Genomic DNA, 13,456 nt, shown 5'->3' with positions numbered 1-13,456 from the left:
TTTATATTAGTATATTATATTTGGCAAATGCCCTCTATCATTCATTCCAACGTCAATGTTAAACTTTTCAGTGTTTAATTGGATTAATTTTAACGTCCAATTTCTATTGATATTTATGCATTACAGACAGTTTTGTTTATTTTGTCTTGAGTACTAGACCCTATCTCAGACTGCTTCATACGGTAATGAACAATAGGTGGTGCCAATGTACTACGCATCTTGCGAGGAAGAAATACGCCGGCGTACACACGTGTCTCGGACCCTGCATACATGATAGACACAGTCAGCTAGTAGCTAGTGAGCTCAAATAAAATAACCTTATCGAGCTAGCCACTTGATTACTCGACCATGGAGGACCTATCTGCAGATATCAAAGCGTTCCTTCTGAACCACCCATTTCTTGAATTTACGGATGACGGTAAAAAGGTTAGCTAGAAGAATTTCCAAAAAACTTATTTTTACAAAATACTGTATAAACTAGCCAGCTAACGTTAGTTAGCTCATAATGATAGCACAGATGTGACAATAGGCTGCGCAGCTAGTTTGTCAGCCACTAGATTCTGCTCTGTCAAATGGCTGTCTGTATCTGCGAATGATGTGAGGAACAAGACGTAAAAAATTAAAGTTTTGTTTTACCCCCTTTTCAGATTAAATGCACACTCAATGGACATGATTGTCCTTGCAACCTCACAGAGCTCCAGAACTTCACGAAAGGGAAGAAATATCAGAAACTAAGTTCTACTGCAGAGTTCAACTATGGTCAATATGAACCTCATGTTGTGCCCAGCTCGAAGCAACCGTAAGTATTCCAAGAGTCATACTTTCAGTACTTGGTTACAGGACTTTCAGTACCTGATTACAGAACCTGTGTGATTATCAGCTGCCTGTCTGCCTCTCAACCAGTTATTTTAATTGTTACTGACAAATTCTATATGTCTGACCTACAGCAATCATCTCTTCTGCAAGTTAACACTCAGACATATCAATCGCCTGCCACACCAGGTCTTACGGCACATCAATGGCAAGCGGTTCCAAAAAGCAAAGAAGAAATGTCAGTTTGTCGCCACCCAAAATGTCCTTCCTACACTCAAATGTTGATGCTTCCTTTCCACTCAAAGTTTTAGAGGGTTTTCCATTTTGAGTTTTGTTGGATAGGTAGAATAGAACTACCTGAAACACCACATAGGTTGTTTTCATTGTTGTCAGTACAGTTTATGAATGATCTAATCTCTCCCCTAGATGAAGCGTGTGTACAACAGGGGATGGAGTACATTCCAGCCAGCCTCCGACAGAAGAAGCCCAGAGATAGCGATGGGGAGAGGGGGCGCAACACCCAGCGGGGGAACACCCAGCGGGGGAATGGAGCGTGGGCTCCTGACTCCAGCAACGAGGGTGGCAGCGACTCTGAGGACAGCATGAGTGACCTGTACCCATGTTAGCACCTCAGTCATTTCATGTGTAAAACAGTCAATGGGGACAATGTCTGCTGTGGATGAGCAATAACCTGATATGTGGATTCAAGTACATTTAGATTTATTTGATCAATTTCCTTCCTTTCTGGAAGGTGAAAACTGATGTCTGGCTTTTTGTTTCCCTACAGCCTCTTTATTTTCTCTGCAAAAAGAGACTGAGGAGGGTATGGAGGCGGAAAAAGAAGATGACTTTAAAACAGATGACGATGAGGAGATGGAAGTTGATAAACAGGCGCCACAGAAACGCAAGAAGGTCAGACTGCTTAACTCTCAACACTGTCTTTACACCAATAGTGTTGCGTGGTCTTCCACACAAACAGGTCTGACTATGTGGTTTTTGAATGACTGAAATTAGTAACAGCTCTCTTTGTATTCTCAACAGGTTCAGTCTGGTGGTTTCCAGAAGAAATTCAAGAATCATAACTTGAAAAGAAAAGGTTTAAAGACCAATGTGAAAGTAAAACATGTAAAATAAAGGTGAATATAAAATGTTTCTCTAATCGTACTCTGAATTTGTCGAATCCTGTCGAGTGTTGATAAGTAGATGCAAATATGGTTAAACGCTACTTGTAACAGCTACTTAATGATTTGTAGGTCCTATTTCGAGCAAGAGTTGACAGATAAACACTACATCTGTAATGTTCCACACACAAGTATTTTCCAGTCATAACATGGATTCTGCTAATGCCCAGAAGTAAATGTAGCCCTGTTTATAATTTCAACTACAGCATTTCATCTTCATCCATCATATAGCTCCAATTATGAAAAGGTCCCAAACGTACTAGAGTATTCATTCAGTATCAATAGAAGAGATTGTGGAAAAGTTTGATACAGTAACTGCCAGCTAAGGTATTTAAAGACTGGGTTGTAGTCATTCCACTGATTCTGTTGCAAAATCTAAGCAAACAACAAAACAGGGAAGGCATTACCTACATTTGTCTAGTAGAAAGTACAAACAGTTGCAAATCTGTCTCTGGACAGATGCTGTGGTACACCCAAATACAAGGAGGCTGAACACACCTCTTAAGGCATGTCAAAGGCAAGCGGTTCCAAAAACTGAAGAAATGTCTACTTTAAGCCACCCAAAATGTCCTTCCTCCTACCTACTCAAATGTTGATTAGGCCTCTACTGCCATTCATTCCAATTACACTGGTTTGGATATCTCCTTGACGAATATGGCTGCTATTTTCAACCCATTCTGGAACTTTGAGGATTTATGACAGCCCCGTCTATGCCTTCTCCTCAATCAATTAGGGCTGTAATCATTCGTTGCAATTAGGGCTGTAATCAACAGTTGCAAAGCATTCGGTTGCACAACAGAATCAACTGAATGAGTGCACCCTTGAATTTGTCGAAAATAAACTATTTTTTAATCTGAAAATAGTTTATTTTGGACAAATTCAACGCTGTGGATTGACTGCATAGTTTGAATATCATATTGGCAGTTAATTTTAATGTATGGAATAATTCCTCTAAAACTGTCTGGCTAGCTAACAAACATACAGTGCAGATACATTCAAATGCATTATTTTACACTATCTTATCACAGCACTGGCAGGTTGACCAACTCCCTGACCAAATGGCTGATCTTTATACCATCAGGTTCATGTGCATTCTAGTGTTTTCACAAATTCTACAGGAGACCGTGCAATCGTGGGATCTGGTTGTTACTACAAGATCTTTGCTCTGTAGCTTCTGTCGCACAGAGTACGACGTAGGAGCAACTCTGCAGGACATATCTACACATTTCCTGTATCCTTGCAGATCATAATTTCGAATAAACAACAAAGCAAACCTTATCAGATTCGAATGGGGGTAGGAGTGCGTGCATTCTTCCGTATGGTCTCCAATATGCATAGCTACGTTTTCGATGCATGTTTGTTTACCTTCTAGGTAACTTGCCTGGTTGGTCTCCGCAACATCAACAAACATGGATGAAGGACAACACAAAGACAGTTTAATGCAAATTGTATTCGCATACTGCCTAATCTACTTTTTAAATGATGTTTATGAGATATATATATATATATAACTTTTTTAAGTATTCTGCCATTTTCTAATAAAATCTAAATTATTTTGCTTTTCGGCAATGGACTAGCTCGTAGCCAGCAGTAGTTTATGATAGCTAGCTAGCTACTGACCAAGCTAGTCAGCTAAACATTAAAAAATATATATACAATTATGATGAACGTTGATGACCTGTGTTGGGCTCATATGGCAATTTTATTGTTACAGGGGAGCCAACAATATCTCCTAAACTGAGAACATTGAACATAGCCATGATAACTTCATCCCCAAGGTTCACGTGGTGTGACTGTCGCAAACACAAGATTCCTATCAAAGACACCAATGAGCTGTGCCTGCACTGTCTGGGCATCCAACATGCCAAGGAGGCTGTGCTGGAGTATGGGAAATCCCCCCAGTGTGCCAAGATGGACTGGAGCACCTGCATCAACCGCCTCACCAAAGTTCAGGAGATAATGCACCAAGAGAGGATGCACGAGGCAGCACAGTCTGAAGTTAAGCTCAAGTCTGAGACCACCTCGGCTCCCATCAAGGAACCAAAACTGGGGGAAGACCCAGTCCCCATTCTACCCCCACCTCGGCTCTCTACTACCACACCTGTATATTCGTCCACCATGCCAGTGTTGTTCACCATCCTCTCCCTACAGACAGGGCCCAATTCCAGCATCCCAAAATACACTTTCCTCTCACAACTTGCTATTCAGCAGTCAGCTGACTCCACCCCATCCATGCTGACTTCCAGGGTTCGGCAAACGACACCATTTCTCAAAATGCCGCTCGCGCTGCACCAATCACTCCAAACGGAGCCACGGTAGCCTCCAGCGGAGACGCTCTCCATCCTCCTCATCTTCCTCCTCCTACTGACTTTTGCCCCTCTCGAAAGTGGAGGAGGTCTCAGAGAGAGTCGCGGCAGGCTGTCCGGTTAGAGAGGAGACACAGGGAGCTGGTGGAGATGGTTCAACAGAGACTAGAGGCCCAGCAACAGGCCACCCAGCTACAGTGTGCAATTCTGGAGAAGTGTATTGAGTCTCTGGAGAGGAAAGGTGCAGAAGCTGTTGTGTCATACCCCACTTCAGCCCAAACTACACATCTTCATGCCTCCATCCCTTGTCTCAGGAAAGCGAGCAGAGAGACTTATCTCCCATACCATTGTGAAGCAAGAAGAGGAGCCCTCCATCTCATCTGCCTTGAGTCCTCTCAGTCCTCTCAGTGATGTGGAAGGGGAGGATGCCTCTCCGTCAACTGATGGTCCTATCTCCAAACAGGACTTACTGGCAGCTAAGGAGCTTCAGAGCCTCATAGCATGAGCCGCCAAGTACCTTGGCATAGACTTCACCAACCAGCTCCAGCCCACCAGACCCTACCATGGTTCCAGAGTTTGAGGACCTGGTCCAGAGCTCTTGGCCAAACCCTGCCAGCTTGAAGCCGTACACGGAACTGTTCTCCAAGATGTACAGGCTTCACGACTGCCAGTCTCCAGCCTACAACCAGATACCTCAGGTCAACTGCATTATGTCGGCCATCTTCCAGGCAATAAAGCCAACGGAGAACAAGGAGGCGCTGGTCCCGGCTGTGCGATTGCGTTTCACTGAGACTCTAGTTGAGAAGATGTACCAGACTGCTAGCATGCTTGCCAAGACGGCCAACTACCTGCGCTACCTATCCGACTACCAGAGGAGGCTGCTGCTGGAGAACACTGAGGATCGTTCAGCACAGAGTTTTGTGGCTATCCTCAGTGAGCTGAAGATCATTGTCCAGTTCACGCTTCAGCTGTCCTCCCACCTAGGCTGAACTGTCTGGAAGGGTCATGGCTTCTTCTGTAGCCATCCGAAGACAGGTCTGGATTGCCAAGACCAACTACACAGACTCTCTGAAAGACACCTTCCATTTGTGGTCAGTCACACCTATGGGGTCAGCTCAGCTTCAGGCCCTAGCTCGACTGGAATGGTGTGCAAACAGGAACCGTCGTAATGGCTACTTGTTGCAGGTGTAAAAAGTATTTACTTTTACTAAATTATTCACTTGTAGATATTCTCTATAGTCTTATTGGACTCCAGTTTTTTATATAACCAGGCAAATCAGTTAAGAACAAATACTTATTTACAATGACGGCCTACTCCAGATTACACTGGGACAATTCTGCGCCGCCCTATGGGACTCCCAATCTAAACCAGATGTGATGCAACCTGGAATCAAACCAGGGACTGCAGTGACGCCTCTTGCACTGAGATACAGCGGCTTAAACCGCTGTGCCACTCGGGAGTCATGAACAGTTCAATGAACTTTGATAGTGTTTACTTTATCAAGGAATTTTGCAACTGTTGAACAAAGGTAGTGTAGTGTCTGTCTCTACTGCATTGACTGCCTGTTTGGTACATTTAAAAAAAAAATAATCTGAGATTATGTTGAAAAGTATGTTCATTTTTCAATATGGGATTTAAGATATCATGCATTATTTTCTGTCCACTTACTACCTCACTCTTCTCCCGAAATTCTGTCATTAAACAGTATAATAAAAGTACCCCAGTATTCAAAATAGTCCATATTTAGTAGCTAATGATAGAATAGTAAAATGTGATCTTATCCTCATAGAGTATGAAAATACAAATCAGTCCGTAACATGCCAGGATTGAGTCACATTGAAGATGCTGCATGATACACTACAGTAGGCCATCTTGTCTAATTAGGAATGGTCTCAGCTAATTATGCCAACTTGTGTTTACATGACGCAAACATGGCATGACGACAAACCCCCTGGATCAGTGTACGTGGCACACAGCAGTCGGTAGAGCAGCTCCGGGGGCTATCGTAGCAACGTGAAGCATTGTGGGGCAGAGGCGGCCTTCTCTTCATTGAGACCGGCAAGACTTGCTGAAGTAAATATCGGAGGCAGAAGATTTCTGTATTAGCTAATTAATAGTTTATTGACTAAAAGCACTAAGCCTCAGTTTCTTTAGACATGGGGCAGGAGGAGCTTATGAGTCGAGCCGAAGATGTGGCGGACCAGGTAGCTAACTTCGTTATTTCACAGGCTAAAGTTAGTTGTCAGCTAGCTTGCTAACTTTTCAGACCGATTCAGAGGAACAGCGGGTTCTAGCTAGGTAGCCACAGCTGCCCGAGTGGGTTATTCATTTATATCTTGCTAGCTAGCTAATATTACTTGCGCAATTAGCTAGCTACACGTATTATTTGCTAGGTAACTTTAGGAAGACATAGCTTGCCAATTATCCTACGCGTTAGGTAGCATGATGTAGGTAGCTAATTACTGCAGCAGAATACAACTGCAAATATTATTACCGTGCTTTCCCTAGCTACTTGTATTTAGGTAGCTCACATGCAAGCTACCTAGCCAGTGAACTTGGAAGCAATGATTCATAATTCCCGGTTAACTAGTTAATGATGCAACTCTGGCCACACAGTCGCTTAGAATTCTCAACTCCACGATATGTAGCTAGCTAACGGTACCGTCTGCTACCGTACTATTTCACATCTCATTCTCAATGGACTTGTGGTGGAGTTAAGAACTCTCAGCTAGCCACACAGTAACACACTAAAGTTGACTGTCTATGCAAATTCACTCCCCACAGAGACACCACACTCAACTCTTATGAAGTGTGTGTAAGAACACAATAGAAGAGTGTTGTGTAATGTACAAGACAGAGGCAGAAAATGTTAAATTATTGTATGCCCCTTTGGTAAGTCTAGCTTTTTGCCCTGTGGATGAAATTGCAATCCCCTTGGAATTCGGATCTATAAGGGGACTGTGTCAAGAGCCATAGTTCAGGTTACAGAGCTGTTACCCAGGTTGAAGATTGGACTGGAAGTCCAATCGTGCTGTATTTCAGTCGATAGGAAAGACCTGGGCTATTTCCTCTCCTATAGCCTTCCACTATCCATGTGAACTTTTCTGTTTGCCCAGTTTACGTACTCTCCGGACAGACATTAAGTAAAGGTGTAACATAGGCCTGCTACTTTATTGAACACTGTTTTCAATAATCCCCAGCTGATACCAAATATTTAGTTCACCCCGTTGACATTTTAGCATTGCTGTAAAATAGCATAGTTTGGAAATTTCACCTCTTAAATTGCTGTGCCATGAAACATGTCTTAAGACAGGCCTGTCCTACATTTTAAAGGCACATTTTAACAAGACAGTGCTGAAAATTCCTCACTAATAAGCTGTAAGCAAACCGTTCTGATCTAATGTAGGCTACTCGACTGAGGCTTTAGCAGCACCTTTTCGGTCCTCTCTGATTGGCTGCTAGGCCCTCCCATTCGTGTGCTCTATGAATGACATGTGGGAGTTGTTGAACTGTGATAGGCCACCTCAAAACAGGCAGTGCTGATGTGTACTGTATGGTGGGAGGTGTTGTGAGATGGTTACTGTTCTTCTGGTGTACTTTAGTAGGTAGACAATGATCAGTTCCAAAGTATTGGAGGGAAGCCAACATATGGAGGTTTAGTGAATGTAGGGCAGTTGGTTTTTGTTCAAGTTTAACTAAGTGAGCAGGGATTGATTTCACACACACAGTATGAAATAAAATATGAGATGAGTAATGCAAGAAATGTAAACATTATTAAAGTGGCATTATTAAAGTGACTATTGAATCATTTATTAAAGTGGCCCATGATTTCAAGTCTATGTAGGCAGCTGCCTCTCTTTGCTTCTGATGTCTGATAGCCTTGAGATAGAAGCTGTTTTTCAGTCTCTCGGTCACAGCTTTGATGTACCTGTACTGACCTCGCCTTCTGGATTGTAGCGGGGTGAACAGGCAGTGGCTCGGGTGGTTGTCCTTGATCTTTTTGGCCTCGGGTGCTGTAGGTGTCCTGGAGGGCAGGTAGTTTGCCCCCGGTGATGCGTTGTGCAGACTGCACCACCCTCTGGAGAGCCTTGCGGTATTTGCAGATGTTTCTAACCTAGTATGTAGTACTTTGAGACTGACACAAAGCAGGGTGCTTTTCTGAATGCCTGTATTGGTCCAACTTGTCATTAAATATACCATCTTCTAGGGCCTCCCGAGTGGCGCAGCGGTCGAAGGCACTGCATCGCAGTACTAGAGGTGTCACTACAGACCCGGGTTCAATCCCGGGCTTTATCACAACCGGCTGTGATTGGGAGTCCCATAGGCCAGCGCACAATTGGCTCCGCGTTAGGGGCGGGTTTGGCCGGGGGGTCTTTACTTGGCTCATTGCGCTCTAGCGACTCCTTGTGGCGGGCCAGGCACCTGCAGGCTGACCTTGGTCGTCAGGTGAACAGTGTTTCCTCCGACACATTGTGCGTCTGGCTTCCGGGTTAAGCAGGCTGGTGTTAAGAAGCGCGGTTTGACGGGTCATGTTTCATAGGACGCATGGCTCGACCTTCACCTCCTGAGTCCGTTGGGGGGTTGCAGCGATGAGACAAGATCGAAATTGGGGAGAAAAGTTAAAAAAGTTTAAAAAATATATATTACCTTTTTCCCTGCTGAAATGCTACCAGTTGGCCTACTCTGTGTCCCTTCTCCCGAATTTCTTCTGGAAGGACCTTTCATGTAATCTCCTGTAGATTTTCAGTAGATTTATTTAAAGGTCCTCATTCACTCTTTCACTGTCAATGCTAGTGTCTGCTGAAATGTCATTGTACTGTATGTCAGATGTTGGCCTAAATGTCCCTTTCCCCTCTCTGTCCCAGTTCTTGCGGATGACGAAGCAGTACCTGCCTCACCTGGCTCGGCTGTGTCTAATCAGCACCTTCCTGGAGGACGGCATCCGTATGTGGTTCCAGTGGAACGAGCAAAAGGACTACATCGAGGCGACGTGGGGCTGTGGCTACTTCCTGGCCACCTGCTTTGTGCTGCTCAACCTCACAGGACAGCTTGGTGAGCAAGGCTGGGATCATTAGCCTGTTAGTGTCATCAATGTAAACAAACAGCAATCTGCATGGGTCCAGATAGGGTCCAATGTATGGATTGAAAAAAACCTGTTCAGAAGAAAGTCAATCTGGGTTCGTTCCCAAGCCCCATGATGTGATCATTCATTAACTATCGACTCATTTGAGTGGTTAGTGTGGTGTGGGCCTAAGGCTGTAGAATGATAACCCCATGCTGTCTTTGAAAGCTGGGGAAAGATACAGGAGTTGTATTAAGTGGGAATGACACCCTTTTTGGTGAAGATGGGGTACAGTTGTGTGGTTCAATTGAACGAGTTTCTACAATCCTAACCTTCTGTCTCTCTTTTTTTTCCCCCCACTGCAACAGGTGGCTGTGTCCTTATCCTCAGTAGAAATTTTGTACAGTATGCCTGCTTTGGATTATTTGGAGTCATAGCTCTACAGGTGAGGAAATATCACATCTATTGGCATTGCATTTCATGCACCTTTCTGTGATTTTGGGCTGACATTTCAAATGGCTGACAACCCGGACACTGGCTATGTTCATGAATTTCGGGCTATGTAATATTTCATGATGAATTTCTTTTACTTGTTTTTTCCAGACGGTTGCATACAGTATTTTATGGGATATAAAATTTCTGATGAGGTAGGTCTCTTCCAATAAGTTGCTGAATAATATTTTTACATATTAAATTGAAAATATGCAATTGACTTTAGTCTCTTGTACATGACCAATTATATTAGTTGTTTAAGTGTCTTTAAACCACTGTCTGTCTGTCCCACTAATTTTATACCCCCCATACATTGAACCAGTGCTGTAGTTGAGTCACTAAACCTTGAGGTTGAGTCACAAGTCCCCTATGCACGAGTCAGAGTCGAGTCATTAACCCCTTTGGCTGAAGTCCGAGTCACCAATGGTCGAGTCACGAGGCCATAAATTTATAATAGGACTTATTCAATTGTGTCTAGTAGCCACCATTTGACCACTCTCTCATAATTTTTTTAAACTATTCATCACTAGCTCACAAGTTCTACTCGGGACTTGTTTCACTACTTATTTACTACATACATTTATGGTAAGTCAGGCTTTCAGCTACTTTTCTTTTAATTGCCCACTGATAGTGTAGAATTTTTTTCTTGCAAAATGAAAACTGAAGGGAGGCTTATCAGAATGTGGCTATGGGATGAAGGGGAACAGTGGAAGGGTATGACGAGGCAACACGTTCAAAGATGGGCTACTTTTCTATTATCAAGGCCAGAGAGAGAAAAAAAGTTTTACTATCAAGGCCAGAGAGAGACAAACCGTTTTACTATTCAACTCAATACTAGTGTTTTCAATTTTGTAAAGCAGTTTGTGTTTCTTAACCAGGCAAAGCTAAATAGTAGACTGGTGACTGGTGGTTACGGGGAAGCAAGAGAGTCACTTGCATGATGTGTAGCCAATGATCGGAGCGGAGTCTGCCTTCCCACAATCATCGCTTGCGCTCCCGCAGCTCACCAGCTGATGTAAGCTGCGTGTGCCGGTGTGGCGAGTCCTTCCCACTGCAAGAGAACAGAACCCTCGCTGCTGAGCACATCCAGTGCTGCTAATATTCTGCTTATCATAGTAGCCTATCCAGTCCAAGTGCAAATACAAGTCACAAGAAGGCGAGTCACAAGTCATGAAAATCTGGACTCGAGTCAGACTCGAGTACTGCAGCACTGCGTTGAACTAAGTATTGGTCTTATTTCCCCTCTCCTACACAATGTCTCTCTCCCCCCCATTCCTCTATCAGGAACCTTGCTCTTGGCGGTGGACTCCTGCTGTTACTAGCGGAGTCGCGTTCAGAAGGGAAGAGCATGTTCGCTGGCGTCCCCTCCATGGGGGAGAGCTCACCGAAGCAGTACATGCAGCTGGGAGGGAGAGTCCTGTTGGTGCTCATGTTCATGACCCTGCTGCACTTTGACCCCAGCTTCTTCTCGGTGAGTAGGCCACCACCCTGCCTCTATGGTACCACTCAGCAGGGACTAAAGCCGGAGGAGAATAAGCTGTGTAATGCATTTTCTCATGGACATATGTGGAGATCAAGCTGAGTTTGTGTCAAATCAAATTCTATTGGTCACATACACATATTTAGCAGATGTTATTGCCGGTGTAGCGAAATGCTTGGGTTCCTAGCTCCGACAGTGCAGTAGTATCTAACAGTTCACAACAATATACACATCTAAAGAAAAATAATGGAATTAAGAAATATATAAATTAAGAAATATATATTAGGACGAGCAATGTCGGAGTGGCATTGACTAAAACACAGTAGAATAGAATACAGTATATGAGATGAGTAAAGCCGTACAGTATGTAAATATTATTAAAGTTACCAGTGATTCCATGTCTATGTATATATGGCAGCAGCCTCAAAGGTGCAGGGTTGAGTAACCGGGTGGTAGCTGGCTAGTGATGGCTATTTAACAGTCTGAGAAGCTGTTTTTCAGTCTCTCTGTCCTGGCTTTGATGCATGTGGGGTGTTGATAGTTTTTGTTAAGATTATAAGCAATCATTTTTGTATTGTATGGTATTTAGAAATTTGATGGCCTAAGTGCTGCATTCCATTAGACAGGATCTGTTGCAATGGTTGTACTGTATTATTGGTGGTTCAGTCTGACTCCTGACCCATGTGTCCCTCTCCACTCCCCCAGATCCTCCAGAACATGGTGGGCACGGCTCTCATCATCCTGGTGGCCATTGGCTTCAAGACCAAGCTGGCCGCCCTGACCCTGGTAATATGGCTGCTGGCCATCAACGTCTACTTCAACGCCTTTTGGACGGTGCCCGCCTACAAGCCTATGCATGACTTCCTCAAGTACGATTTCTTCCAGACCACGTCCGTCATCGGAGGGCTGCTGTTGGTCGTAGCACTGGGGCCCGGCGGGGTGTCCATGGACGAGAAGAAGAAGGAGTGGTAGGGAGAGGGAGATGCACAAACACCACTGACCCCAGGACACACAAGGACCCCCAGGGTACTCGTCATTTTTCTGACCATCCACAGCAACCTCTCCCTCCACCGTTCTGTCTCCTCCTTTTCTTTTTTCACATTTTGTTTTCCAGCTGCTGTTTGTTTTTATGAGGTCAATATGGTCGGTACTGGATTATTTTATACACCTATTTATGTCCCCTTTATTTTGGTGGCAAGGAAAAAGTCAGATTTTGAATAAACTGTCAAGTGCAAAGTAACTAATTCATGAGTGATGGGTGGATGAAAAAAACATATTGGTTCTGTGTTGGAGAGGTATGAATATCACAATGTATTTATGGATGTTATCATAACCTTTCAGAAATAAACAGTTTTTTGTGAATAGCTGAAAAACAGTGGTGAGTACGTGTATCAGTTTGCTGGCCAAGGAAGGCGCCTGCTTGTTGGACCATCTGTGACTTGCTCATATCAATACTGAGACCTCTGGCACTGAATACAATACGATTCTCCCTCACTCTGTAGGTTGCCATCTTCCCTGCTTTTCAGAAGTCCCAGGCCTCATCGTTACACACATCCAGTCCCATGGCTGTGACTCATGGATTGCATATGGAGATGAGTTGTGGGGGATGTGTGCATTGTATACTACTATTCAAAATGATGGATTGAAGTTGTGCTTGATTGAATATTGAAACAATTGTTAGCACCAGAACTCTTTTTTGGGGCTCTTTGTTCTTTACATCTAGGGCAAATGCCTAACTAGTAACTGTATTTTAACAGGGCAGTAGTGGGAGTTTGACATTTGTGAAACGCCATATTCCTCAATCTAAAGAAGCAAGCAGAACTGAAGAGTCAACAATCACCCTGACTTTTTCCTTTGTTCAGTGTTTTTGCTTTATACTGTATAAGGAAATAAACATCTTGAGTTTATTGATTTTCAGAAGTTTATATAGTATTTTTAATTGTTTTTCTGAGTTCATGGAAAATTACAAAAAAGCATCTGCTTGATCTCAAAATGGGTATTTTTATATTGAGCTTTTTTTTAATCATTCTTGCTGTATTAAGCTTTGGCTAAACTCACAACCAGGGGCCGGTCTTCCCCTTCTGACTCTTATTTTTATTTAACCTTTATTTAACTAGGTAA

General features: G+C 43.6%; 3 protein-coding genes across 7 annotated transcripts; all 3 read left to right on the top strand.

Annotated features, from left to right (window-relative positions):
• Positions 1 to 245: 245 nt before the first annotated feature.
• On the top strand, positions 246 to 1,966 carry LOC139388461 (surfeit locus protein 2-like). The gene is made up of 6 exons (XM_071135127.1): positions 246 to 426; positions 648 to 799; positions 948 to 1,051; positions 1,240 to 1,434; positions 1,601 to 1,725; positions 1,855 to 1,966. Exons 1-6 carry the CDS (start codon positions 349 to 351, stop codon positions 1,945 to 1,947), a joined length of 747 nt encoding a protein of 248 aa, XP_070991228.1. The 5' UTR covers positions 246 to 348; the 3' UTR covers positions 1,948 to 1,966.
• Positions 1,967 to 3,161: 1,195 nt separating this feature from the next.
• Positions 3,162 to 6,034, top strand: LOC139387967 (uncharacterized). Of its 4 annotated transcripts, none has more exons than XM_071134405.1 (2): positions 3,162 to 3,366; positions 3,709 to 6,034. In XM_071134405.1, the coding sequence occupies exon 2, from the start codon at positions 4,864 to 4,866 to the stop codon at positions 5,287 to 5,289; it is 426 nt and encodes a 141-aa protein (XP_070990506.1). In that variant the 5' UTR covers positions 3,162 to 3,366; positions 3,709 to 4,863; the 3' UTR covers positions 5,290 to 6,034. The 4 variants fall into 4 exon arrangements, with proteins under 4 accessions (XP_070990506.1, XP_070990504.1, XP_070990505.1 ...); XM_071134403.1 differs by having other exon boundaries at positions 3,171 to 3,288; XM_071134404.1 differs by having other exon boundaries at positions 3,178 to 3,442; positions 3,709 to 5,687.
• Positions 6,035 to 6,259: 225 nt separating this feature from the next.
• LOC139387966 (surfeit 4) lies at positions 6,260 to 13,255 on the top strand. 2 transcript variants are annotated; one of them, XR_011629235.1, is made up of 7 exons: positions 6,263 to 6,505; positions 9,167 to 9,353; positions 9,732 to 9,808; positions 9,967 to 10,010; positions 11,140 to 11,326; positions 12,041 to 12,361; positions 12,838 to 12,975. XR_011629235.1 is itself a non-coding variant. In XM_071134401.1 (6 exons), the coding sequence occupies exons 1-6, from the start codon at positions 6,458 to 6,460 to the stop codon at positions 12,305 to 12,307; spliced, it is 810 nt and encodes a 269-aa protein (XP_070990502.1). In that variant the 5' UTR covers positions 6,260 to 6,457; the 3' UTR covers positions 12,308 to 13,255. The 2 variants fall into 2 exon arrangements, 1 of the variants encoding a protein (XP_070990502.1); XM_071134401.1 differs by having other exon boundaries at positions 6,260 to 6,505; positions 12,041 to 13,255.
• Positions 13,256 to 13,456: the final 201 nt, after the last annotated feature.

Source organism: Oncorhynchus clarkii, chromosome 29 (assembly GCF_045791955.1).
Source record: "Oncorhynchus clarkii lewisi isolate Uvic-CL-2024 chromosome 29, UVic_Ocla_1.0, whole genome shotgun sequence".
NCBI classification, from domain to species: Eukaryota; Metazoa; Chordata; class Actinopteri; order Salmoniformes; family Salmonidae; genus Oncorhynchus; species Oncorhynchus clarkii.
The sequence above is the reverse complement of the archived record's forward strand: the minus strand, read 5'-3'. Positions and strand labels throughout refer to the sequence as shown.

What these genes read in the sequence shown, in the direction of transcription:
- LOC139388461 (XM_071135127.1), top strand. Translation starts at nt 349, where the DNA reads ATGGAGGACCTATCTGCAGATATCAAAGCGTTCCTTCTGAACCACCCA. An exon ending in TTACGGATGACGGTAAAAAG is followed by an intron (nt 427 to 647) that starts GTTAGCTAGAAG and finishes CCCCCTTTTCAG; the next exon opens with ATTAAATGCACACTCAATGG. An exon ending in CATGAGTGACCTGTACCCAT is followed by an intron (nt 1,435 to 1,600) that starts GTTAGCACCTCA and finishes GTTTCCCTACAG; the next exon opens with CCTCTTTATTTTCTCTGCAA.
- LOC139387966 (XM_071134401.1), top strand. Translation starts at nt 6,458, where the DNA reads ATGGGGCAGGAGGAGCTTATGAGTCGAGCCGAAGATGTGGCGGACCAG. An exon ending in CAACCTCACAGGACAGCTTG is followed by an intron (nt 9,354 to 9,731) that starts GTGAGCAAGGCT and finishes CCACTGCAACAG; the next exon opens with GTGGCTGTGTCCTTATCCTC. An exon ending in GATATAAAATTTCTGATGAG is followed by an intron (nt 10,011 to 11,139) that starts GTAGGTCTCTTC and finishes TTCCTCTATCAG; the next exon opens with GAACCTTGCTCTTGGCGGTG.